The sequence below is a fragment of the Panicum hallii genome, chromosome 7 (genome assembly GCF_002211085.1).
Source record: "Panicum hallii strain FIL2 chromosome 7, PHallii_v3.1, whole genome shotgun sequence".
In the NCBI taxonomy this organism is placed as follows: domain Eukaryota; kingdom Viridiplantae; phylum Streptophyta; class Magnoliopsida; order Poales; family Poaceae; genus Panicum; species Panicum hallii.
The window spans coordinates 42,891,139-42,918,597 of record NC_038048.1 but is presented as its reverse complement, the minus strand read 5'-3'; the positions used below and the strand labels follow the sequence as shown (position 1 = coordinate 42,918,597).

General features: G+C 46.3%; 6 protein-coding genes across 7 annotated transcripts; 2 read left to right on the top strand and 4 right to left on the bottom strand.

Moving 5' to 3' along the window:
- Window positions 1–7,297: 7,297 nt before the first annotated feature.
- Window positions 7,298–8,965, top strand: LOC112899054 (AT-hook motif nuclear-localized protein 23-like). The gene has a single exon (XM_025967381.1). The coding sequence runs from the start codon at window positions 7,706–7,708 to the stop codon at window positions 8,636–8,638; it is 933 nt and encodes a 310-aa protein (XP_025823166.1). The 5' UTR covers window positions 7,298–7,705; the 3' UTR covers window positions 8,639–8,965.
- A 2,563-nt stretch (window positions 8,966–11,528) lies between these two features.
- On the bottom strand, window positions 11,529–13,083 carry LOC112901050 (heavy metal-associated isoprenylated plant protein 4-like). Of its 2 annotated transcripts, none has more exons than XM_025969870.1 (3): window positions 12,644–13,083; window positions 12,328–12,503; window positions 11,529–12,260 (listed from the first exon to the last, which is right to left on the bottom strand). In XM_025969870.1, the coding sequence occupies exons 1-3, from the start codon at window positions 12,762–12,764 to the stop codon at window positions 11,688–11,690; spliced, it is 870 nt and encodes a 289-aa protein (XP_025825655.1). In that variant the 5' UTR covers window positions 12,765–13,083; the 3' UTR covers window positions 11,529–11,687. The 2 variants fall into 2 exon arrangements, with proteins under 2 accessions (XP_025825655.1, XP_025825656.1); XM_025969871.1 differs by having other exon boundaries at window positions 11,529–12,248.
- A 1,600-nt stretch (window positions 13,084–14,683) lies between these two features.
- On the top strand, window positions 14,684–18,960 carry LOC112899128 (AT-hook motif nuclear-localized protein 10-like). Its single transcript, XM_025967475.1, has 5 exons — window positions 14,684–15,491; window positions 16,249–16,301; window positions 16,922–17,053; window positions 18,072–18,233; window positions 18,340–18,960. The coding sequence occupies exons 1-5, from the start codon at window positions 14,942–14,944 to the stop codon at window positions 18,637–18,639; spliced, it is 1,197 nt and encodes a 398-aa protein (XP_025823260.1). The 5' UTR covers window positions 14,684–14,941; the 3' UTR covers window positions 18,640–18,960.
- Window positions 18,961–19,237: 277 nt separating this feature from the next.
- Window positions 19,238–19,932, bottom strand: LOC112899129 (late embryogenesis abundant protein D-113-like). Its single transcript, XM_025967476.1, has one exon. It carries the CDS (start codon window positions 19,828–19,830, stop codon window positions 19,492–19,494), a length of 339 nt encoding a protein of 112 aa, XP_025823261.1. The 5' UTR covers window positions 19,831–19,932; the 3' UTR covers window positions 19,238–19,491.
- Window positions 19,933–20,637: 705 nt separating this feature from the next.
- Window positions 20,638–22,480, bottom strand: LOC112900828. Its single transcript, XM_025969622.1, has 4 exons — window positions 22,442–22,480; window positions 22,287–22,299; window positions 22,039–22,154; window positions 20,638–21,920 (listed from the first exon to the last, which is right to left on the bottom strand). The coding sequence occupies exons 1-4, from the start codon at window positions 22,478–22,480 to the stop codon at window positions 20,925–20,927; spliced, it is 1,164 nt and encodes a 387-aa protein (XP_025825407.1). The 3' UTR covers window positions 20,638–20,924.
- A 452-nt stretch (window positions 22,481–22,932) lies between these two features.
- Window positions 22,933–24,510, bottom strand: LOC112899127 (E3 ubiquitin-protein ligase PUB23-like). The gene has a single exon (XM_025967474.1). The coding sequence runs from the start codon at window positions 24,387–24,389 to the stop codon at window positions 23,163–23,165; it is 1,227 nt and encodes a 408-aa protein (XP_025823259.1). The 5' UTR covers window positions 24,390–24,510; the 3' UTR covers window positions 22,933–23,162.
- Between the last annotated feature and the right edge of the window lie 2,949 nt (window positions 24,511–27,459).

Genomic DNA, 27,459 nt, shown 5'->3' with positions numbered 1-27,459 from the left:
TCCATGCGGCGGCACAGATCGATCGATGAGCTAGCTGCTGGTATGGAATAATTCGTCACTGCACGCACCCGTCGACCCATCACTTGTGTAGTAGCCGTATGTGCATCCGGACATGCCAAAACAAAGTATACATAGATTCAGACATTCGGTGTGAACATGGGAATTGAAATCAGTGTAGATTCAACACATGCAAGCAGCAGAATTTTCAAAATTTAAGATCAAAGAGACAGCAGTGCAGATTGATAAAATAAAGGCCTGACTTGATTGCACAAGAAGGGAACATGCGCGTGCGGAAAATCTATTTTACACGCACTTGTAGCTACTTCCACATGTGTACCTCATGACGTAGCACGTATTTGACTCAACAAAGAGCATGTATGTGAAGTATGTGATCATACTAGAACATCTATGATAGTATATACGTTGGATATATGATTATACATATAGTATGTGGACATACTAATTTTTATATACTAGTACTAACGTATAATTATAATATATTTAAAAATAGGGGTGCTTTTGAAATTTTTTGTATATATCATTTTGAAGTATGTTAGAATTAGTATATGAACATACTCAAAGTGATAAGTGAGTATGTGGACATACGCACAGTGGTATACTAATGGTGATGAGAGTAGCTACACGCGTAAAGCTAATCTCACAATCAGTATACCATCGTGCGTATGTTCACATATTTATTTATCATTTTAAGTATGTTTATATACTTATTCTAAGATATTATTACTCTATGTATGTGACACATAGAGTAATAATATCTTATAAAATTGAGTATGTCCACATACTCTATGTATGATCACATACATAGAGTATCCCTATTTTCTAAATATATATTATTATACCTTAGTTCTAGTATATAAAATTGAGTATGTCCACGTACTCTATGTATGGTCACATACCCAATATATATACTATAATAGATGGTCTAGTATGATGATGTACACCTCGTATATACCTTTCATTAGGTTAGATACATCCTACATCATGAGATACATATATAGGAGTAGCTACAAGCGCGTGTAGAATAGATTTTTCATATTATATATATATATTCAACGAAGATGGCTCCCATACGGTATATGCCATGCGCTGGAGGTCTGGCTGGGCGTGTATATATATAGGCACACACTCAAACTCAAGTGACATAGTTGACAGGCTTAGAGAGATTCAAATCTGCATATTAATAGTACTTGAAATAAAGGAATGGATACTTATAATCTAAGAGAGGGAGGGGGTGAATTAGGCCAACTCAAAACTTTAATCTATGGTTCAAACTAGTTAGCACAAAATATAAGTTAAAATATATAATCTAGATGTGCAACTAGGGTTCAATTAGTGTGAAAATCTTATCCCAAAGAGTTTTGCAACATATATCCAATTCTAGCAAGATACTACACTAAGAATGTAAAGGCACGTAAGATTGCAATAAGAAATGTGGAAGTTTAAAGGAAGAGGACGAGGGGAAGTAAACTCTCAACACGAAGATTTATCCTGTGGTATCGGTAGGCACAAAACCATCTCTAGTCCACGTTGTTGAAGCACTCAGTAAGAGTATTGCTTCCTGGTCATCAAGTCTCTTCTGGGACTCTTCTCGACTCGCCACCAAAGCTTAGCCACCAAGGCTCTCATCAAGTCTCTAGTCACCTCGATGCCATCTCCACTAAGGAGCTTCTCTAAGAAGGAAGGGGGTCTCCACATCCCCGCACAAAGCCGTCTCGTCGCTCCACACCAAGCCGGAGGGTCGATGACTTGCTAGCGAGCCACCAAGACTCCAAGGAGCGGTCACACCGAGATACAACTTGTGGTTCCCTCAAGAACCAGCACACAAGGCAGCAACGCCTTACTCTCTCACTCTCTTTAGAGCTAATCCTAGCACTAACACTCTCAACACTCTCAAAGTTTGTGCTGAATCTAAGGATGTGATCAATAAGCTCTTGGATGGCTTGGAGAACTTCTTCAGAGCGTGGGTAGCTTCTCACGAACTCCAGCAATCTCAAATGACCCGAAGTGAGATGTTATATAGGCTAGAGGTCCACTCCTAGCCGTTACATGCTTTTTCCCTGAAAAGCATAAAGCGTCGATTAAACCAGTCGCCACCGTCGGTTTAACCGGTTACACTCAGCCTGCCTACTAGCCGTCAAACTCCAGCTGCCATCTTCTGCTGACGTCATTGCACCGACGCAATGCACCGACGACCGTTGGTTTAAAGACTTTGCTTAGAAATCCTTCTGGATCCGAAACATACCACAACACGCTTGCATCAATGCATTCTTTTGCGCCGTCGGTTTAACCGGTGCCTCTGTCATTTCTCCACTTGATCATCATGTCACTTCTCATTGCACCGACGCCTTCTTTTGCAGCGTTGGTTCAACCGGTGCAACTGGGTTCTTCTGAATTTGATCGTTGTTTCAACTACCAATGCACTGACCCGTTGTATTCTAGGACCGTCGGTTCAACCGGTCGACTGATTTCGGCTGGTACTTGTCCAATTCATCGCTACGATCATTTGGACCTCTTGTCAACGTATTGGACCATCTTATATATGGATTGGACTCCATCCATGAAATCTAGAAATTCTACAATCTTGAGCTTATAAACTCGTTAGTCTCGTTAACTATATTGTCACACAATCATCAGAATCATAACTATAGCCTCATGGAACCATATTCGTTACGGTACTCCTGAACAAGTTTAAAGGACACGCGTGCACTTTCACTCGATAACACGTTTGACAATTAAGCATTACTAGCTCCATCTCGTTACAGTGTCTACCAACGTCCTACTAAGGAATCCAGATTTTTTTTCCTTCTGAGATCTAGGTATTCAAAGCTAGCTCCATATTGGTGAAAGCAGGTGGACTCATCATTAATGATTGATTAATTAGATGATTAGTTTATGCGGTAATCACCTTCGCCCAAGACAGCATGAAACCTGCAATGCAAGTTTTTAATTTACAACGCACCTGTGATTGACGGGCTCTATATTTTAATTGCACCCTTAAAAAAGTGGTGGTTACACACAACCTAAGATACCCGAAAGCAGTGAGAAGAAGAAGCAGAAAACGAAACAAAAACAGTGTAATGTACTTACGTACGTCTTATCCAAATGCTTGGATTCCTTTTTATACTAGATTTATTAACCTGAAGTGCTTACTTGTGTAGTTGTGTAGATAAAAAAACAGCAAATCATGCATTTTTTGTATCCACAATGCTTAAGAGTATGATGTACTGTTACAGATCTCCTCCCCCTTATATATTCAGACTTTGTGATGATAGCAACAGAGGTGATAACTTATCAGCAGCTAATCCTGGAAAGGAATTTGTACCAACCAAGAATTGTACATGTCTTGCACACATGTACTTTCTTTTCATCAAGTACATGAATATCCGTAAAGTAAATATTTTTTATAAGCTCTACAACAGCACAAATATTATAGTCATGTAAGAAGTCTCGGTGACTCACTTATTAAGAATTGAGATAATTGCTTTCCTATTCCGTATTGAGGAGAGAGATCCAGGTGATGAAATGAATAAGGTGAAGTGTCATTAGTGAACTGCAAGATACATAATTAGCAAAAAGTAAAGGAGGATGCATAATTAGTACATGCGGCCGTGTTCTCATCGCTAACTCTTGGAGCATCCCTATTCCCTAGGGTCACGGTTTCCTTCCAATCTTTCCCATGGCAACATGCAGGCAACAGAGCGTGGGGCTGCATGGTGGGGCCTACTTGCAGCGGGACGCGCGTGGGTCTCGGCACGCACAGCGCGGCCCGTTCCCGAGAAAGGCGAGCTCCTGACGTGCCCGGCCATGGCCGACAGCCACGCCGAGTTACCGCCTGGGAGTGGCCGCACTTGACCGCACGTGACCGGGCACGTGGGACGAGCCGAAGCTTGGCTCCGCTGCACCGGCTCGCTTTCGGAGAGAGCGCCGCTGGCTCGGCTCTAGCATGGGCACTTGTCGAGAGCTGATTAGCCCGGCACAACTCCCTGTGTTGATGTTGGGGTGGTAAAGACGTAAAAGAGGGAGCATGGTTAAAAGCCGGTTTCTGAAGTTATTATGACAGATAGTGAGAGCGGAAAAAAATATAGTAACACTATTAACAATATTAAGCTTTTTGTAAAAAACGGAGTGTACATGTTAGTTGGTTTGTTGTCAAAGAACATTCGTCATATTGGGAAGTCGTATGTGAAGTAAAAAAATAAAAAAGAGTAGCAACCATGCATCTATCGGTTAACACATTCTACAATGAAAGAGAGAACGACTAGTCACCCCAACACCTGATGAAACAAAATAACAATGCACCTTTGTTTCTTCCAAGTTCGTAGTCTGAGTCAAATATGACACTAGTGATTAAGAGAGAATTGTCTCATGCGTCTAGATGCCAGCAACAATGTAACACCATTGTAGACACAACAGTGAGAGTTGACTAAGCATTCTTTGGCAAATACACACAGACCTACTATTTCTATTTATATGACCATCGAGATGATGGAAACTTTCAAAGGATTTGATTAGCACTAAAACGTGATGACCAAACAGCCTACATGACATATATATATATATATATATATATATATATATATATATATATATGTTACTTTTATTTAAGAACTAGATGTCATTGCTAATAGTGGAGTGAGCTAATTAACTACCATTATTCCCAGTATAATGTTACATCAAACAGCATACAAATATAACAATTTCAACTCTATGAAAATGTTTGATTTCATGGTTATCTAGGAAAAGAAACGACATGATCAAAATTTGAGTTAGCATATAGTTTCAGCAAAGAAATATATAAATGTAACAAAATATATTACAATATGGGCCGGTATAATTCTCAGTTGGCAAAAAAGCATGATATATGGTTATTTTGCTTATTGTGGTATGAAAAAAGGATCTGGTTATCCTTTGTTAAATAGGAATTTAGAGAAGATATACCGTGAGGAAAAATTATAAATTCTACTAAACACCAGTTAATTTAAGCCTTGTATTAAATTATGTACTGTTTTGTGGTGGTACACGGATTCTGTGATATAGTAGCTATCCCTTCCCTGATCTAGCTAGCCCTCTATGCAACTAAATTAACGAGTTGTGTAGAAAAGTTGTAGAATTAAGAAGGATATATACGCACATCAATCTATATCCCAAAAAAGTACAATTTAGATCATGTAATAATATATTATTGAGATACTATTATTAGTATGTTATGTTTGTGACTTCCATTGTGTTATTAGAGTCTGTTAGTGCATATGGCAGAGAGCAGGCTACAGTTGATTGTAGATTTTTAATGCTGCTTAACACAACGCCAACCATGGCTGCACGATCTGTCCTCATTTGTCATAAAGTTACATGATTGCTTTGTATATTTTAGTTATATAAACAATGAAACTAACACAACTTGGCAGAGAACATAAACTATTCATGCTTCCTTCCTATATAATAGCCTATTTTATTTATTGAAAAGTTCAGCATACGTACATTCTATGTCTCGCCATGTAGTTGAAAACTACTGCGTTGATTTGTAGAATAGAACGGATCTCTCCAAAAGATCAAGGAGCAGCATTAAAAAAGATGTGCAACTTTGGGCAAACCGGGTGAGGTTACTCATGTTAATTGGTGTCATGAAAAGATGGTAAAAAGTAGTCTAGCTTCCAAAGTTTTCAGGTCATCATACGTGGTGATTAGTGAAAGTACCGGCATGCTAGTTACAGTTATAAGATTTGCGCATATAAAAATAAGTTAAGAGTGAGGATGATGCATGTGGGTCATCCATTTGACCTGACATAGTTTATTACTATTAAACTACATATAACCAAGTTTTAAATGCTCTTGTCAAAAAACTATGCTATAGAAAGGACAATCGGACAGTTAAAAATGCATCTATCAATTCGTAAACACAATTTTTATGCTGAAGGGAATGGCATTGAGATCTCATATATGTATGCCTCTACATGCCGCACACACATGTACTATCTGTTGTCTCATAAGACTCGTATGCCTAACTAAGCTAATTAAACCATGCCGCTAATATTAGTTCAGTCTCATTTCAACTACTTGTAGGTGCCTAGCTACAAGTCAATGCAACAGCGGCGGTCAAAAGTTCATATATAATAAAGGTTGCTGCCTTAAAAATTGACAAATTGGAACTGTCGTGGTGTTAAATGTGCGTAAGCTTTGTTCAGGTTGTATTATCTTCTTTTTCTTGGACCAGTTTTTTTGGTTCTCTAGTTCTCTATCTAGAGTCAATACTAATTAGGGGCATTTGCATGCTTTCCCCCCGCTGTGCAGCCTAAGTATGTCCGGATTTGCCCCTCTTCTTTTTAATTTGCAGTTTGCAAGATTGCTCCTACTGTTTCTAATAATGTCTGCACTACTGCTCATGGTTCGCTAACATTTTGAAAACAGTAGGGGCGATTGTGCAAAGTGAAAAAATAAGGCAAACTCATAATTAGGCTTCAAAGTGGGAGGCAACCATGCGATTATCTCTACCTACGAAACCCCAGATTTTGATAAAAGCAATACAATTCTGTTTGTTCTTCATGTGTTTGCGTTTGAAAACTCAAGTTAACAAGGCAGATCATGGACAAAAGTGAAAACTAAATTACAACTAATTAATGTTGTAGTGGAACAATTCAGTCATACCAAGTGATAAAGAGTATAAATGATAATGATCCGACTGTTTGAAATATACAGATGTCGCAGAAATATAACATTTGTGAAATTAGTTTTGAAGTTAACTCCGAACTTTTGAAATTGATATTGACTCTTAGAGGACCAGTGCAGCTTTGCACAATATTTCTGCGCACTGTTCTTCATACTACCTCATGAAGGGTTAGACCTAACTCTGCAATCGATCCGAGCGCAGCATGCGCTGGCACGGGCCCCACCGGAGTGTAGTCATGAACTACCTCCATAACTATTCGAGTTAACCTAGGATCAGTGGTCCTAAACCGTGGGTTTAGGAACTTAACCCTGGTTAATTAGCATAATCTTGCGACGAACACGCTAAGCCATCGCTATCACCATGCATCACATTTGTGCATCATAGTTCCTCCCGCTCCATCTCTCTTTCTCCGAAGCCTCCCCTATCACCATCATGTAGGACGCCTGCGAAACTGACGCGTAGGCCCCAGAATATGGTGGTCCATGTGTCAGTGTCATAGCCCTATGTCTTTGTCCGTAGCTGCAAAGGATGCACAAGAATTTGTTCTCCCAACTCTCCTCCTCCTCCCCCGCATTATTTTATGTGGTGCACCTCCTACCACTGGTTGGAAGAACCTCTCAAACCCTTCTCTTTCCCATCTCTCCTCCTGTGCTTCACCTTCCCCTTCATAGCCTCCCTTTCTATCTCCTCCTTCTTCCCCCACCCTGCTCATAGCACACAGCTCTTCTCTGCTGCCTGTTGGTGTTCGTTCTCTCCTCCATGCAAGCACTCACTTGTTTGTTTTTTTTAATTTCTTCCCTGTTTGCTTCTTTCTGCATCCAAAAACTTTTAAAACAGGCAGAATCATAAACAATCCCCCTCTTTAAAAATCATTGCTTCCTTTTCCAACACTTCCTTTTAACCTAAAAACAAAACACCACTCTGTTGCAATTTGAGTATTTTTTCTCTCTTTTTCCCCTGCTTTTCTAGTTTTTAAATTTTGCTTGCTAGCTACATCAGTACATGAGCTAGCAAAGAACCATGGCGGGACTCGACCTCGGCACCGCCGCGACGCGCTACGTCCACCAGCTCCACCACCTTCACCCCGACCTCCAGCTGCAGCACAACTACGCCAGTAAGCAGCCGGAGCCCTCCGACGACGACCCCAATGGCAGCGGCGGCGGCAACAGCAACAACGGTGGGCCGTACGGTGACCACGACGGCGGATCGTCCTCATCCGGCCCAGCTGGAGATGCCCCGGGCGGCGGCAGCGGTGGGAACGGGGAGATGGTAGCCCGCCGGCCCCGCGGGCGCCCACCGGGCTCGAAGAATAAGCCGAAGCCCCCGGTGATCATCACGCGGGAGAGCGCCAACACGCTGCGCGCCCACATCCTGGAGGTGGGGAGCGGCTGTGACGTGTTCGAGTCCGTCTCCACGTACGCCCGCCGGAGGCAGCGCGGCGTCTGCGTGTTGAGCGGCAGCGGCGTGGTCACCAACGTGACGCTGCGGCAGCCGTCGGCGCCGACGGGCGCCGTCGTGACGCTGCACGGGAGGTTCGAGATCCTGTCGCTCTCGGGCTCCTTCCTCCCTCCGCCGGCTCCCCCCGGCGCCACCAGCCTCACCATCTTCCTCGCGGGGGGCCAGGGGCAGGTGGTCGGCGGGAACGTCGTCGGCGCGCTCTACGCTGCGGGCCCCGTCATCGTCATCGCCGCGTCCTTCGCCAACGTCGCCTACGAGCGCCTCCCACTGGAGGAGGAGGAGGCCCAGGCAGCTCCACCCGGCCTCCAGATGCAGCCGCCCGGCGGCGGTGCCGATGGCGCAGGAGGCATGGGCGGTGGCCCGTTCCCTCCCGACCCGTCGGCTGCCGGGCTGCCGTTCTTCAACCTGCCGCTCAACAACATGGCCGGTGGCGGATCACAGCTCCCGCCTGGTGCCGATGGCCATGGTTGGGCTGGTGCACGGCCACCGTTCTGACAAGTCCATGGTGGGTATAATTCAGGTGTGTGAGAACAGGAGATGGCAATCAAGAAGAAAGCAGTGAACGGCACAAGGGTTGATGAAGGCAGCATGCAGAAGGTTAGCACACGCATGCTTGCAAGGATATCTACCATTTCTATCTCGATCTCTGTACAATTTCGTAGTGTTTGCTCGGTCTCTCTGATTATGTGTTCTCCTCTTGTTCTTCCTTCTTTTCCTTTTCTTCTCCCGTGTCTCTTGAAACTTAATTTGGGGTGTACCCTTGCTTGTCTTAATTTTTAATCTGGCTTTTAATAAGTAGCCTTTAATTTAATCTGTTCTCCAGGATGCATGTGTGACTTCTGTGTGTTACTCGATGTTTCCATGCCTGGGGTTCTTGTTGTTCCTCTGGATGAGAGATTCGCTTCAACCAAATTATGTTAAGAAAAGTTAGCGTATTCTAAGTGGCTTAAGCTGTCAGTTCTTACTTTATCATCATGTAGCAGCTAGCTAGATGTGTTGTGCATGCTTTTGGGGAATTGTTTTTTGAGTTATACAAAGGTGTTACCTGCCTGCGTGTACAACAGCAATTAGTGATGCGTGTATAGTATATTACTGATCGTATCATCAATCAGTTTCTTCTGGTTCTTCTAAATTTATTTGGGAGTAGTCTGGGAACTGCTTCGTCACAAGTTACCACACAATTTTCTGCTCACACGTGTGCACGCTTTGCCTTTGTTTAAACATCACAAAGCTAGCATACTCAATTCTGCTAGTAAATTGAATCTCGCAAAGCAAGCTCATGGGGATTCCTCACAAGTCACCCTGCTGCATGTCTATGCTGCCCTTGTTCTTTGTTGTCTCATATGCGTAGATTGCAAGATGCTTGTCGAAACAAAAGAAACTAGATTGCTAGTTTCCCCAAGCTCTTGGGACTTGGACATTCAAAGATTCCTAAGGTTTTCATTGACGACATGGTATCTAGTGTTTAATTAGTATGGCCTCTTTGGATTGTGTAGCTGCATGCATCGCTGTTCAGAGTTCAGGACCAGTGCTGCTAACTCATACTCTACATCATTCATATAGAATTTGATGGTGTGTGCACCTTGGCAACGTTCAGCTTGTCTTGAAATAACATGCTCAGGTGCTAATTAAGCAAACTGAGACATGCAGTCAAATTTCTTTTCTTCCATGCTGAATTGCAGATTGAGGTTTTCGTTACTTAACCCTTCTGAGTTCTTAAAACTGCATCCAGTTTGTAGTGCTTGTGTTGAATTCACAGCTTGTTATACCCTGTTTAGGGACAAATAAACTAGAAGCCAAATTACATGAAATTTATATGCACATACTAGCTAGATTTGTTGAGAATAATTTGAGTTTGAAAAATTAATAATTAATTTATCTGAAAAATTGATGAAGATGATTCGATGAGGAATGACATGTAGCACTATCTTACCTACTTCAGTCTATGATCACGTATATATGACTTCTATTGCATGAACTCTGTTTATGAAACAACTGAAAAATATAGAAGGTTAATCACTGACCATCTTTTTCCTGCAAAGAAGATCTAATTTCTGCCAACTCGAATAGCACTGTTTTTGGTCTTTTACTTATCTGTTGGTATTATATTGTACTATATACGCTGTCTCTTTGTATGCCCATGCGTTGATAATCGCTGTTCTCATGATTCTCTTCATACATACATACATACATACATACATACATACATACAAGATATATTCTACACGCACTTGTAGCTATTCTACGTGTGTATCTCATGATGTAGGTATATCGTTTGGTCAGATACGTCCAACGTTATGAGATATACTTGTAGCTACTCTCATCATCAGTATACCACCGTATGTATATCTACATATTTATTTATTACTTTGAGTATGTTCATATACTAATTCTAAGATACTTCAAAGGGATATATATGAAAAAATTCAAAAGCATCCCTATTTTTTAAATATATTATAATTATACCTTAGTACTACTATATAAAAATAAGTATGTCCATATACTCTATGTATGGTCACATACCCAACATATATACCATCATAGATGTTCTAGTATGATCACATACTCCACGTACATACTCTTCGGTCATACTCTTCGGTCAGATACGTCCTACGTCATGAGATACACATATGGAAGTAGCTACAAGTGAGTGTAGAAATAATTTTTCCTATATATATTGATGAAACAGTTTCATCTTTGATCCAATAGATTGAACTGAAACCCTTTGCTGTGCACATGTGCTTGAATTGAATATTAAATTGCTTTTTTAAAACTCTACTTGGTAACAGAAAACTACTATGGGCTATCGTCACTGCAATAAATAATCTTATCAGATCTATCCTAACAGTTTTGCTATTTTTCAAGTGTTTGAAACCAACTTACTTTAATTTTCTCTTTTAGAATCAACGCCCAACTACTTATCAATTCATCAGGTGGTTGGATTTGATCCAAGGGCATATGATTGATGGTGGTTTTAAAAAATGATGATTTCAAGAATTCAAGCAGCTAGAAAATAATGGGACCCTAATTTTCAATTTGCTGCTAACTCAAAGATAGGAATTGGTTAAAGTTATAACAGAATTTATCTATAGTTACTGATATCATGATATGGTCCACTTAGGAGGTATGAACCTAGGTGAAAGCATGTTTACAAAAGCAATCTTATTGCAGTGTGTTGACTGCGCGTGTTCTTTAGTTTGTTTAGACAAAGTTGTTTCTTTGTTACCGTCAAACATAATCTACATAATTCATACTAACAAATGTTGCGATGAACTATAAACGGACACGACTAAATCATTTTCAGTGCCCAAGCATTTCTCATTTAAGAGCTTAAGGCGTCACAATTTCCTGATCTCAAATGTTGCGCATACATACTGACGCATGATTATCAGTCAATTGACATTTCAGTATTTCACCCTGAAAACCTGAAAAATGCACCTGGAAGAAGATGCAAGTGCCCTGTAGCTACTAACCAACCTGAGCCGAAGCAAAATTTGAGCTAATTGCATTATTGTCGGCGTGCACGATCCACCTGCAAAAAGTTCTACATCACAGAGCACGCATACGGGTTCTCCTCGCTGATGAACTCATTGGGGTGTGTGCAGTGCAAGAACGCCGTGTCATGGTACCCTGTGAGCTCCGAGTGCGTGTAGCTGACACCGTACGGGTACCCGCAGCCGTAGCCCCCACCGCACGGCGAGCAGCAGTCGCCGCCGTAGCTGCCGCGGCGGTGGCACGGGTGCGAGTAGTCGACGAACCGCGGGTGCGTGCAGGGGATGAAGTAGGGGGCGACGACCTCCGTGACCTTCTCCTTGACGGCCTCGACCACCTTGGCGACCTCCTTCTTCTCGTCCTTCTTCACCTCCACCTCCTCCTTGACGATCACCTTCTTCTCGATCTTCTCGACGACGCCCTTCTTGCGCGTCCTCTGGTAGATGTACTCGACGAGCTTCTTCTCGTCGATGGCGCCCTCGACGGTGCACGTGTTCTTGCCGAGGTCCGTCTTGGCCGCGTAGATGCTCTTGTGCTCCAGCAGGATCTCTTTGACCCTGACTGCACAATCGGGGCAATGCAAGGGGACCTTTACGGTGATGACCTTCAACTCCTGCATGACCATCTCAAATTGTGCAGATCGAGGTGTTTATATATGTTGCATTATTATCAGAGACAGATGCCATTTGTACCTCCTCCTTGGTCTTGACCTCGGTGACGACGTCCTCCTCCTTCTTGGCAGGAACAACCAGCTCGACCTTCTTCCGGCAACCCTTCTCGACCTTCGCCCTGAGCTTCTCGACGTCGAAGCCGAAGCCCTTCACTGTCACCTTCCCTGCCCCAGCGTCCACCTTCACCTCTTCAACCCCTGCCGATCGACGTGCCCGTTTTCGGAACATAAAGTGGCGGGGAAGGTCATACGCGCACGGCATATATATTCGGCATGGCAAGCACCACTGGAGAGGCAAATGCTAGTATACCAGACGACAGGATCGAGCACGCACGCACCTTGGAACTCGGTGAACTGCGTCTGGATGTCGCGCGCGCACTGGCCACAGTGGACGTGCACCTTGTATACGGCCGTCTTGACCTCCACCTTCGTCTTCGTCTTGTCCTTCTCTTCTCCCATGCCGGCGCCGATTGCCACTGCTACTACACACTACACAACGCTTGGACATTTGCAACTGATGTGCAAGGGGCCGGATGACAAGGTGTTAATGGGGGTGAGCAGGAAGCTTGCAGATGTGTTTGTTGGAGATTTGTTGGAGGTGGTTCACGGGTTCAGAAAGATGGTTGAGAAAGCAGCGAGATTCAGAACTACTTGGCATATGGTTTTCAGTTGGAAGTTCACTTGGTCAATCCAAACTCATTCATGCTGCATCTGGAGTTAGCTCCGGAAGTGGTTGGGTTGTTGCAAGTGACCAATCGATCAATGCGGCGGAGAATAGATTAATCTGTGCGTGTACTTGGTGTGCCAACTGCCAATTCGTGTTCAGAATTCCAAACGCAGGAATTTGACGGCTTCCAAGTCCACTCTGGGATCACCGTGCACGAAAGAGAGGACAAGATCTTCAGCGGTGGATTGCACTGGGAAGCTAAAGGAATTCCAAGTCAGTCTCGATCAGGCCGAGTGCATCCACCAGGAGATGGGGGGAGAGGTCCCAGAGGAAATGAGGAGAACGAGTGGAATGCCGAAGAGGCCGTTCGCACGCATAAAAGGAGGTCTAGGCCGGGCCCAAATCGTATTCCGGTTAGGCCCATGTCTCACTCTCACGTCCCGCGCGATTCGGGAGAAAGAAAAGGAGTGAGCCTATGTCAGGCAGACCGACAAGGCCCAGAGGCCCATCCTGCCGCCGTCCCGACCCACCACCCCGCCGCCCCGCGCGGCGAGCGGCCAGCCGAGGAACACCGCGGCGCATCGGTCGCGCCGCGCGGCGTGCCGGCGTGCCCGGGAAGCAGGGGAACGGAACGGAAGGCGAGGGGGGACCGCGCGCGGAGCCGAAGAGCAGAGCAGACCTGGTCACATCACATGGCGCGATCCCCGGGCTGGCTCGCCCGGCCCCGCGCTGGCAGATAGCAGGCACGAGCTCCGAAACTAGTGGCAGACTTGCCAGGCCGGCAGGCGGCAGGCCCCGCTCCTCCGTGTGTGCCGCTGCCGCCGCGGGACGCAGCCCGGCCCGGCCGGCTCCGCGACAAATCGCACGGGCCACGGGCCAGGCAGGCGGCAGGCAGTCGCGTCGTCGTACGTACGCGAACGCGACGCCGACGCGGCGGAGGATCAGGCTGGGGATTCGGCCGGCGGGCTTGACTTGATTGCCGCCTGCCGGCCTGGGCATGGCCTGCTCGGCCGCCCGCGCGCGCGCCGAGTTGAATTGCCGGACCCTCCTCCGGTCCGGCGCGTCCGCGCGGTACCGCCTGCCTTGCCTGCAGCCCGCGGAGCCGTTGGTTGTTGGGCCGGCCGCGCGCGCCCGTGGTCCGACGCTGTTCGTTTTCTTACGTCGGGATCGGACCCCACCGCGTACTCCCGCGCACGACGCTGATGGGCCCCCGCCTTTCAATCTTGTTGCGTCGTGTCGCCCACGCGCACGGCGTCCGGTCCACGACACACAAGACCACGGATGGGCACCTGCACTTGCAAGCGACTTGGCACACAACTTGGTACGCGATCTCTCCCCTTGTCGCTCTCCAACGGAATAGTTTGTGAAGCAAGGGATGAAGGCAATGGGCTTTTTCTTCATACTTGTCGTTACGAAAATCCTAAAATTCTAGCTGATTCATTTTGTCCAAAAGCTGTTTGATTGGAAATTCGAACCATTTATTTCCTTGCTCACTCCCAGGGTTAATAGCTGACCCAGCTGGGATAAAAAGGAACCGGGCTATTTCCGTCAAAAATCAAAATGGGCCCGGGCCGTCGCGGACTCGCAGGAGGAGGAGGCAGCGATTTATTACCCGATATATCGCGTCTTCTCGTCAGTTACGGATCTGATCCGCATCGCCCCTCAGGTGAGGACGTGAGGCAACTCCCGCTCCTTTCCACACCCACCTCGCCACCTCCCCCGTGGCCGTCCCCCTCCATTTCTCACCCGGATTATATCATATTTCCCCGGCTTTCCCCATTTCCTCCGTATTTTATTCGATTTCGAGGTCGGTTTTCTGGTGACCTCCAACCGCCGCGAACCGCGCATGTGAACTGTGCCCCCCGGCGAGGCGCGCAGGTGCGGTGCGGTGCGGTGCGCCGAGGCGAGGCGAGGCGAGGAGCGCGTCGGATTCGGGGTCGGGGCTAGGGTTTCGCCGGCCGGCCGCGAGATGGACGGCCGGGACCATCACCAGCACCAGAGTCAGCAGCAGCAGGCCCAGGCCCAGGCGCAGGCGGCGCCGCGGGTGGGTTCACCGCCGCAGCCTGGCCCCGGCGGCGGCGGCGGCGTCATGATGCAGCACGCCACGGCGTTCGGCGCCGCGGCCACGCCCGGGATGCCGCCGGGCCCCGGGAACGTTATGCACGGGATGCCGCTCGCCTTCAACCCCATGGCGTCGCCGGGCGCCTCGTCGCCCATGAAGCCCGCCGACGTGCCGCCGGGAGCCATGTACCGCCCCGATTCCGGCGCGCCGGGCATGCAGCAGCAGCAGCCGCAGCAGCATCCAGGCGCCGGCGCCGGCGAGCTCGTGAAGAAGAAGAGGGGGAGGCCGAGGAAGTACGGCCCGGACGGGACCATCGGCCTGGGGCAGAAGCCCGCCGCCGCGACGGGCGCTGAGGCCGGCGGGCAGTCCGGCGGAGGTGGCTCCAACTCCAACCCCGACGGCAAGCGCAGAGGGCGCCCCCCTGGATCCGGCAAAAAGAAACAGCTCGATGCTTTGGGTAATATAGACTGCACCAGCTCTCTGCTCTGCCTTTTGTGTCTGAATTCTGATAAGTGTGCCCTTCCTTGAGACCGTAGCTTGGCCCGTAGTTGTAGCCCTGGAAAATGTGGTGCAAAAGCGTGGACGTATGTGGCCTGATTTCTGGAATAAGTTTGTGTGTGTTTTCTTTTTGTACATCTAGCTAATGGCCTCGGCTTAACAATTCATTTTTTTAAAAGGATTCCCCCACATTCTGAAGGAATTAAAAACAGAACGGGATGGCGCAGGCATTTTAATAATTTGGGGAAGTACAAGCATTGTCTTTATTATTACGCACAGCATAAATAGGAAAAGTAACATCTGTTCAAACATGAGCCTGGTCTTTGAATATAGCTTCTCTTTTCTTTTCTAATAAGAATATATGTGCGTGCAGTGTGCACATAACGACCAAAGATGGATAATTTTTTTCCTTGTATCTTTCTGTCATGCCTCAAATTGTGACAATCTCTAGCGTTTTACTCTTTGCTAACTGATAAGGGCAGTAAATATTTCTATTTTACATGGTTTTTTTTTCACCGCCATATTGCAAGTCAGAATGTTAATGGTAATATCATTTAGCAGGTGTTCTTAGGTTGTTTAGTTCCTTTCTTCCTGAGTTGAAATTAATTATATTAATTTAGTGCCTGTTTAGTTCCTTTCTTCCATGGAGTTCTAAAAATATCCTTGAGCAACACTTATTTTAATTACTGGCTATCTCACCTTTTTGTGCTTCTCAGGATCATCAGGGACATCATTTACTCCCCACATAATAACTGTGAAGCCTAATGAGGTACTTGAAACATGCTCCCCCTTTGGTGTCTTCACACTCTTATTGTGCCTAATTACGTCCAGGACATATTTCTGTATTTAGGATCGAGTATATTGCTGTTTGTGAACATACTGGTTTTTCTTGAAATGTTTAAATCTGCCTCTATGCCTGTGGTTTTTTTTTATATAAAAAAGGCACTCTTCAGGCCTTATGTTCAGCTGATGTGGTGCCAAATAATTACAGTAACCATATTACAATGTGAAGAACAGGATCAGAACATTATGCTTCTTGCTCTTCCCAGCATATTTTAAAATCTCTTAGCCTTATTCTTGTGTCCTCTGTCTTGATGTGAACTGCCTTGCCATGGTCTCTGTGCCATCACTTGATATTTAGTATACTTCCATTCAACATATTGCTGAATAAATGAGTACATGACATATATCATGATCTCCGAGATAATATTATAAGTTTTGGAGAGTATTATGTTCACTTGAATTTGTTGAATTTTTTCGGTTTGCTTTGTTGTTGAATTAATCGTATATTTTCTACATGGTTTGAAGTTGCTTGAGCCTGCTGGTTGTATTGGACCCCAGACTCTAATGAACTTTTATGCACCAATATCATTACTTTGTTGATCCCAGGATGTTGCTTCAAAAATAATGGCCTTTTCACAACAAGGCCCACGCACTACATGTATAATTTCAGCAAATGGGGCTCTGTGCACAGCAACACTCCGTCAACCAGCAACCTCTGGTGGCATAGTGACATACGAGGTATATTCAGCTTCAACTTGCTCAGAGGTGCTGGATGCTTTTGTTTTACTGCTGGGGTTTCTATGAAGTAGTAGCACACAAGTTTAGAATTGAAGTTTGATTTATGTTGGTTTTCTTACATTTGGCCAGACAGCATGACTATATTCTTTTATTAGTCTATATTTGCAGTATTATAAATCACTCAAGTAAACATATCTGTGCAATGGACCATTGATAGGCCGTGCAACTATCATTGATATCTTTTCAGTTGGATTGTGCTTTACTAGCATTGCTTATTAAGTAGCAAGTTAGTAACAAACATGTAGCTCTAATCCACTTAATTTGCACATATCTATTCTTTTCCTTCATTTGCCTGCAGTCAACCATTTGATTTTCGACAATGAAAAAAATGGCTGCTACATAGTTTTAAGTTCTCATCTCATCTAGGCAGGATAAAACAAGGAAACTGGGAGCACATATTTAATCTGTTTTTCACTCTATGAAAGTTCATTGGTGCCTCTGAGGATTGACTGCAAAACCAAGCCACAACACTTCCAATTGTTATGTACTCCCTCCGTTTCAAAATGCAGGTTGTTTTGGCTTTTTTAATTTATAGTATTTGCTATGCACCTAGATATATACGAGGTGCATAGCAAAAGCTATGAACCTAAAAAAGTCAAAACGAGCTACATTTTGGAACGGAGTAGTATCGAACTATCAATCATATAGCACACATCCAGTAAACTTACATATTATTTTTCTCTTGGCGTTTCATTTGTCTTCAGTCACCATCAACTTGACTTCTGACAAGAGACAAAAATGCCTATTATTTAGTTTTGAGTTTCCACTTCAGTAAGGCACAATAACACAGAAAAGGTGAAACAACAATTCATTGAGAAATAACTAAATACGATGGAACAGTTCATTGGTACATCCATGAGTACAGACTACAAATCCAATCCACAATACTCTCATTTCAGAACACTTACAATTTTTCTTCATATAAATCATATGAATTCCTTCGTGTGACTTGTTGCAGGGCCACTTCGATATACTCTCCCTGTCGGGCTCATTCCTGCTTGCAGAGGATGGTGACACTCGCAGCAGAACAGGTGGTTTGAGCGTGGCACTTGCTGGAAGTGATGGACGCATAGTTGGAGGCTGTGTTGCTGGAATGCTGATGGCGGCGACACCCGTGCAGGTTCTCTATTCGTCTATGGCTATTTACTGTTCATTGCCATTTCGCATGCCCCAAATTGGAATTCTCACGCCTTAGTCTTACAATTGCTTACCCTTTTGTTTTCCAGGTTGTAGTTGGCAGTTTCATCGCTGAAGGTAAAAAGCCAAAGGAAGAGCCGCAACCAAAACGCGAGCCGGCTTCTGTGCCACTGCACGCGCCCGGCTTTGGGGCAGCCTCGACTGCCAGCCCCCCGTCCGACGGAACATCAAGCGAGCACTCTGATGATCCAGGAAGCCCTATGGGACCTAACGGCAGCACATTCGCCAACACGGGGCATCCCATGCACTCCACATTTGCTCCGGTTGGGTGGTCGCTGTCTGGGAACCAAGGCCGCTATGATCCTGACCTGAAGATGATGACCGACTGATGACTGCCGGTTCGCAGCGGCCTTGTTAGCAGTTGACGTAGTTCAGTAGGGCTCAGGCCTTCCTGCACCGGTTCCACCAGCAGCAGCGTCGGACAATAAATTCGGTATGCTAGGAGGAATGAGTAGATCACGAGGAATAAGTAGCACCAGTGCATGCCTTTGCCTTGTTATGCAGTAGCTAGTTGCTTGTATCCGTATCGTTTCATTGTCAGGGTTTATGCAGCCTGCCTTCCGGCTTGTGTCTGTATCAGTGTAGTGCTACGTTTCTCTTATTCATGGATTGGTATTTCTCCTTGCATCGTTATGTGCTATTTGTTAGTAGTCGCCTCGCCTCCTGTGTCCTAAAATATAAGGCGTGGCCGGATTTGCGTGATAAATAAAGTACTTGACAGTGTGGAAATAGTTCTAAATTGTAATAATGTTATTTTAGTTTTAGAAAATTGCAAAAGCTCACCTTCAAGGCAGGTTCCATAAGCCATTTTCTTGAAGCTTTTTAATGTGTTTTTAGGTTCCGTTAAGTAATGTTAAAAGAAAAGAACAATAATAGCATAAACGGCCGCGACCCCTCACAGACGGAAGAGAGAAGATATCCAAGGACTAAAGCTTAGAAGTAGACGTGGCCTGTTTCTTATGAAGATATCTACATAAAAAACAGCACCACACAGTACATGATTTGAGTACAACTGAAACGAAGCTTCACTACGACTGAGCATACACTTCCATTATTCCAGGACACAGCGTGCACGTGCGCACAGCATACATGCACTCGCTACCCCACTGATCGATCCCCAGCTCGGTCGCCGGTCGCTACACAAAAACGTATACGACCGCGATCCCTACCGATCGCCTAGCTTACATGTACTTGCCCGACGCCGGGTACGTGGTGCCGGCGGATGGGTAGGCGGGGTCGCCGGCGGCGCCGTGGTGTCCGTGCGTCCCGGTCCCGGTGAGGGGCACGCCCGTGCCGTGGCGGCCGGCGGCGGAGTCCGCGCGGTGCTCGGCCTTCTCCTGGTGCTTGTCGGCGTTGGCCTGGTCCTTCTTGGCGCGGGCCTCCTCCTTGGCCATCTCCTTCTCGCCGTGCGTGGTCGCCGTCGCCTCGCCGGCCTTGCCCTGCATCTTGGCCGACCCTTCCTTCATCTTCTCCTTCGCTGAGCTCGCCGCGTCCTTCACCTTCACCTTCGCCGTCTGCATCCTGCCTAAGTTACCGGTCACACCCTTCTAGCTTGTGCTCTTGCACGGACGGAACGAATTGGATGGGCTGAGACTGTGCGTTCGTGTACTGATCTTTAACCGAGCCGCGGCTGCCGTGGCCTATATATAGGCGTGAGCGGGGCTTCGGAGTCCCGGTGTTGGTGTCCGACTCTTGTGGAACGCGAGGTGGCGGCCTGGCGGCGGGCATGCGGTGGTCGGTGGGCCGCCGGAGCTGCACGTCGCACCGTGAGGTGGCAGCCTCGGCGGACACGCAGGCTCCATGGAGGCCGTTGAGCCGCCGCGTGCCTTGTGGGGCAGAGGTCGGTGCAGGGCTCGTGCAAATCGGATCGTGGTAAAAAAACATCACCTCGGGGAATGTGCGCCAAACGGATCAGTGTCACATCGCCGTGTTCGGCCTAACTGCCGTACGCGTGTGCTGTCCTTGTCCCTATCGTGATCGGATAATGGGTAGGCTTGGGCTGGGAGGAAGAAGAAGAGTGGGTGAGCGATATGGGCTACATGGAATGGGCTTATCAGCATAACATTAAGATGTGGGCTGACTAATAACCCAAATATGTATAGGCCCAAGATCCTGCTATTATCTTGGAATTCCTATTATCTTCACTCCTATGTTCCTCTCCAAAGAAAAGAACTCTTCGGTCATCTGTTTATTTTCTTTTATTTTATTTAAAGGAACTCTTCATTCATCTATGACATAAATCATGCGACTGTTTAGTGGATGAACAACTAATTCATTGCAGTTACTGGAGCAATTTTTTTTCCCCAGCAGCATCAACAGATTCACAGATTTTCATCTAAAAAATTATTCCCAGATACACATGTTCCAAGCGGAGCTGCTTCAGTGGGTCGTCTCAATTCAGTAGCCTGCAGATACACATGTTGCTATGAAACATGCGAAATGGAGTAGCACAAACATTGCAACAGAGGTATAAATGATCTACTGTATGACATGCGCATCTACAGGCTGGTAGAGCTGAAAAGGTGCTCAAACAAAGTCCAAATTGCCAAACCAAAAAATCCGGTTTCAACCTGATCACGGATACTCTCCTGACCAAGTTGGCAATGTTGAAGTGTCAATTCATTCGGCGTACCCACTGTTCCAAGTGGAGCTGCTTCAGTGGACGACCAACAAAGGGCTTGCCTTTGCGAGGGCACTTCCATTTCTTGCTGACCTCTTGTGCCGGAGCTGCTGCAACTACTTCTAGAAAATTAGTTCTGTCAGCCAAGGGACGTCTAGTTTGCTCTTGGACCAAAGCCTTCTGCTCCAAAGTGCTGTTGTTCTCTTGTAATTCTCCTTTTTCCTTCTCTCTCCCCATTGGGTGCCTAGGAATTTTGTTCATTTTGCGTTCATCGGGCCGGTGCTCCTTTCTCTTGACAGCTATAAAACCATCTGATGCCACTATTTCTTGTGGCCTACTGTCCAATACAAGCTTGCAGCGCCGAGTTTCCTCTAGCCGAGAATTCTCTTTAGTGTCAGCTAAACTGAAATTGTTGCGACTAACAGGACGTATGCTGTGCTCCACACCATCTTGGGTGTTTTTCTCAGTGCCAGCTAGATTGGCACCGTTGAAATTGAGTGGCAGTTCAACTTGGTGGATGATATCTTCGCAGCCTTCTCCAATATCAATATTAGTCAAACGTGCATCATCACAATCACCAGACTGTTCACTGCACTCAACCTCCTGATCTGCAGGGTTGCTTTCTTGAGTGTCAACTGAACTAATACCATCACAATCCACCAGCAAATTGCTGTGCTCAGCTGACACTTCCTGGCTTTGTTTAGTATCAGGTAAGTTTCTTATGCAATCTGACAAAGGCTCCAGTGCATTTCTCTGCAGAGGCAACAAATTCTGCCTTTCAATTTCAGTAGCCTCCTCATCCTTATCAAGAAAACCCGCTCCAAACAGTGCCCGCAGACTTTGCTTCCTTTTTGGGGCAGGCTTCGTTTCACTCTTATTAACCGGAACCAAATATTTTCCAGCAAAAACCTCAGGCTCAGATTGGTCTCCCAAACAATTTTCTCTCAAAGCAACACCATCATCCCGGAAAGAATGTTTGAATAGCGGGTGCTGAACCGAACCCAGAGTATACAGTTAGTTGCGTCAATTAGTAGAAAGATGGGATATGAAGCAAGAGATGTAACGCGTCCATGGGCTGTTTAAAAGAATTCAGCAAGAAAAAAGTTACCTCTAATGGGTCTTGGGTCTCGCTGCCGTTGTCGATGGGAGGATCAGCACCCAGCTCCGGAACCTCCGGTGACTCATACTCGTAGCTCGAGAACCAGTTCTTGATGTCCGGCGGCTCTGACGAAGAAACAGAACACCGAAACAGGCGTCAGACAGCAAAAGATCCAAAAATTGACGCGCCAAGAAAACTCTAAGATTCGCGAGGGGAAGAGGGGAACGCACGGGAAGGGAGCGAAAGGGGGTACGAACTCCACCCGTGCACCTGCAAGAACACAGAACGCGGGTGAGGGAGTGGCTTGGACGGAGGGGCGGTTTCTCCTGCGAGTGCCGTACTTAGACCAAATCGCGACGATGCGACAGGGGTCGGGGAGCAGAGGAGAGGGAGGCCCAGAGATTCAGCGTACCTGGCTTTGTCCGCCGGCTTCGCCGGCGTTGTCCTCCATGGCCGAGCGGTGGCGAGACGCCGAGACGTGGTAGGGGAGATTTGAGCGCCGACGAGCCGGTTGGGTTCTCAAAAATCAGAATTCGAAGTGCCCGGGAATGAAGAAGAGAGTGCCCGCCAAATGAGACATTTCATTTTCGTCTTACCCGCGAGCCGCGACAGGCCGAAATAGAATGGGCTGGGCTATGTAAATGTCATCATCACTTTTACAGCCGAGAAATGGATCGAACTAGGCCTGTCTTGGCTCACTGCTTATCATTAGGCTGCATTGTTGTAGTATATTTGGGCTGGGCTGTCTGCTCCCAGTAAATTAAATTGGCCCCCTGCGCTCATCCGTTCTTAGCAATGGCCTTCACCAAATCTCCAAAAAAGAAAAAGCAATGGCCTTCACCAATTATTGAACTTATAATATCCTTAGGATCTAGAAAATAACTCAAGATCCAAACAGAAATATCGACCGAACCAATCTCCTTGTTACGCAAACTAAACGAATTCATTTGGAGCCCTCATGAAATGATGTCAATGCTATAAACATACAGCTGCATCCAAAACTACAAATCAAGAATGGATCAAAAATCCAAACAATCTAGCAATTGAACTGTACTACAGATAATACACAAACTCATGCTCAACGCGTTCGGAATCTCTCTACAATTTTGCAATCCAACATGCAGAGGAACGAATCAGTTGAGGAATTTCAGGTAGTCCCTGAGGTCGGTGGGGAAGCACGGGTACTGCCTCCAGAACGCGCCGTGCACCCTCAGCAGCCTCGCCGCCTTCTCCTTGGTCGACGCCGAGCTCTCCACCTGCAGCAGCGCCAGCAGCTTCGCCACGCCGCCGCTCATGAACATGTCGTCCAGCACCCTCTCCGCGGGCGCCACCGCGCACGCCACCAGCCACAGCACGCTCACGGCCAGCCTGCTGGCGAGGCCTGACACGCGCAGCACCGTCCGCGCCACGGCGGACACCGCCAGCGCGTGCTCCGCGAAGGCGAGCCGGCCCTCGGGGCACTTGCACAGGCGCTTGAGGAGGAGAAGCGCGCGCTCGGCAACGCGGCGGTCGGCGTCGGGGAGGAGCTCCACGAGCACGCAGACCGCGCCCACCTCCACGGCCTTGGCGCGCCGCGTGCCGCGGGAGCGCGCCGTGACGTCGAGTAGCACGTCGAGCGCGCGCGAGCTCAGCTTCGGCGAGGTGCCGTCGGACAGGACCTCGAGGAGGGACTTGACCAGGTCGTCGACGTCGACGCCAGCTGTCCAGTCGCGGTCGGCCCTGGAGATCTTGGCGATGATGGACATCGCGTGCAGCCTGGCCTCGGCGCTGCCGCGCTGCACCAGCGCGACCACGGGCCTCATGCAATCCGGCTTGAGCACGAGCTCCACCGACGTGTCGTCGGAGAGCGGGAGCGCGGCAAGGACGGAACCGGCCTCCTCGCACGTCCGGAACGCCGAGAAGTCACCGCCGGCGCTGCTTTCCGCCAGCGCCTGCGTCATGACGCGGCCGAGCACCTGAATGCCGCCGCAGGCGACGAAGTCCTCCTGGGCTGCCACGTCTCCCTCCATGCAGGACTTGAGGTTCTTGAGCGCGGTCACCTTGAACGGCGTGCCCTCAACGCCGGCGAGCACTGACGGCAGCCTCTCCCGCCCCAGCTCCTTACACAGCGGCGTGCTCGAGGACGACGATGAGGAGGCGCGGTCGAGCCAGGAGGAGATGACGCTCTTGAGAGTGTGGTTGGGCGTGAGGTCGAAGGAAGAGAGCCGCTGCATGGTGGCCGGGCACGTCGTCTTGCCGTATTTGAAGAACCACCGCTCGATGCTGCGGCGTTCGTAGGTGACGCCGGTGGACACCGTGACGGGGTCCTCCATCAGCTCCATTGAGATGGGACACAGGAACAGCTGGGGAGGCTCCTCCATGGCAATAGCCTAGAATTGATCTCGACCTGTGGCAAATCCAAGCAGCTGCAAACTGGCAACCAATCAAGAGTCAAGCAGGTCTCTGGCTTCCAAAGTTTGCAGATAAAACAACGTAGCATTTCTGAGAGGGACGCGGGAGGATCAGGGCCCAGAGGCATGGGGTTTTATATATCTGCATTTAGGTGTACTAGCCCGTCAAAGAAATCAGATTCAAAAGGGGATAAATTAACAAGTGGGCAGTAAACTATTGTGGGGCCAGAAAAAATTTCAGGACATAGGTTAGCACGATGTTACAGTAGAAACGCTGTGGCTATATTGCAAAGAGAATCTCAGTCTTCCTTCCAAACAAAAGTACATCATTATTTTCAGTCTGAAACAAAAGCCATGATTTTTATAACTAGGGTCTACCAGAAGAAGCTCCAAGAACAAGTTGAAAAAGCACAGCTTGCAATATTAGTATCGTTGATCTTTGATTTCTATGGACGATAAATAGTGCAACAAGCTGTAGTCAGAAGTCAGATGGCCACAAAAGTAAGCGATGCTTACATATTCAGTGCAAGGTTGGGAACTAAAATAAAGCCAGGCCGACATCGATTGGCCGTGATCTGTAAACTCGGGACTTTGTCCCTCGTTTCTGTGCAAATATTTTGTGTTTTGACGAAGGCATCGTGACCCGAGTTACATGAATTCGATGGGCGTCGACCTGAGCAAAGAAGCAATCTGGTGGGCGTCGACTTGAGCAACCAAAGCGATCTGGTGGGCGTTTTGGGTTGTTCAGAACGTGTCTGCTCGCAACTGGATTTGCAGGCACACCCTCTGACTTTGCAGTTGCAAGATAGATTCAGATTGTAATGCCACAGAAAAAAAAAGGAACTATGAGAATACGGCATGATGCAAATGCTAGCTACTTGTCAGAAAAAAAGAAGGTGAAGAGGAGAGGTTCGACTAAACTTGAGACGTCAGATGCATCTTGGAGTTGTTAAATGGAGTTGCGAAAGGAGCTGGCCGGGAATGACGGTGGATCAGGATTGTTGATCCAGCTCCATTTCTTCGTCGTTTTTGTTCCTTTTTTATGTCTTAGTTGTGGGCGGTTGAGCGTTTCCTTTGACTGTATCATCAGGTTGCGTTTTCTAATTCCAAATTCCAGCCGAACTCTTATCCTTTTCTTCAAAACCAAACTAGTAAGGTGTCCCGCGCTAATAGCGCAGCTAGTCTGGTTTCAGCTATATTAGTGATAGGTAATTAATCTTTGTCCTTTTTTCTCTAGGTAGTTTTTTTTTGTCATAGTGGTACATGTGTAGGTTCTTTTGAGTTGTTCTTCTCTTATCTTTCTGCTCAATCTCATCAATGTACCATCTTCTTTCTTGCACCTTGAGCAAGCTAACTTGCACATCCTATCCATGTTTATCTCTAGCCCTAGAAGATCACGAACTGGACCGACTTCATATTCTCCGCTATTTTTCTTTAGTCTGGTTTTGTATATTTTTTGAGTTATGCCCCGATGTCATTCTTAGCAACTAAACCAATGAACCATCTTCTTTTCCACACTTTGAGCAAATCAATTTTCTTGCTAGTCATCACAATCTCGATGCATGTGTAGTCCATCGATATCCTGAACTAAACCTCCCCTCCTTGATATTCTAATGGAACTTTTTTTGCCCAAACAGATCTAGACCTCTCCACCTGGTTAATGGGGGACTCTTTTGCGTATGCTTATGCCTTCTTTTATGCTTTTTATGTCACCTTAACCTTCTATATGTCGTTGTTCTTGTCTTCTTGGTATGGTTCCTCTCAACATCATGCACCTCCTCCATTTTGATTTGTAGGCTATTCACGTTCCCAATCATTATGGTGGGCTTCACATGCATATCATTTATGGTGCTCATGGCCTTTTGCAGCATTTGATTCCGACCAATAGGATTTCATGTTCTTTAGCAATCACTCGGCCTTAACACGATGCTAAAAATTGATCTTATAATACTTTCATTCTTTGATCCTAATTTTAGTAAGTTAATCATATTTTATATATTCTCTTTATTTAGATATGTTAGGATAATACATTTTGGAGATGCTATGACATCCCTAGTACGTCCATAGCTATTATCAGCGGCAGCTGGTTGGTTCTGATTACATAAATATACACCCATTTACACCATACCACAATGCAATACCGTTATTGTGTTCACAATTTAAATAATGTGTATTAATACTTAAATATAAAGCCCTCATGATCAAGTATATAATTATGAAACAATAACTATGATATCACTTTAAAAAGTATGGAAGTTAGGGCCTGTTTGGATCCAACGGAAAGAGAAAGAGAAAGTGCAAAACTTTTGCTCTTTTGCACTTTTTTTGCACTCTTGGATCCAAACACCCCAAAGTGCAAAATGGCAAATGCTACCGTAATTTTGCTAATTATGGATTAATTAGGCTTAATAGATTCGTCTCGTCATTTAGTCCTCATCTATATAATTAGTTTTTTAATAAACTATATTTAATACTTCTAATTAGCGTCTAAACATCTGATGTGACAGGAGCAAAAATTTTACCATTTGCCCTTTTGCTATTTGGGGGTGGATCCAAACAGGCCCTTAGTAACTGATCATGACTTTTAAGGAAATTAACTGATCATGATTGATTAAGTATTGTATAAAATAAATAAAATAAATGTATTACACCGCAATTTACTTTCATATGTACCGTCTCTTTCCTTCATTCTTTATCACCCTAAAAATGGAAGGGGAGTGGATAGACATGGCTGCTGCAGGGAATTATCAACAATGGTGCACGCCTCCTGTCTTTTTTCTTCATGGATCTTGGCTGTATTGTTGAGCTTTGTTCCTATCCTATTCAGATTTGCAATGCCAATTTCTACTTAGGGGGTAATATTGAGTAGAAGCATTTCTTTTCACTGTTTGTCCCTATCCTATTCAGATTAATCTTTTTTTTTAATTTCAACATATACTCTCTTATCATGGACTCTTTGATCAAGTCCTAATTTTTTTTATTTTTCTTAATTCCGAATTTAACTATTTACTAACAATGTACGAAACCATGGGCTAAAGCA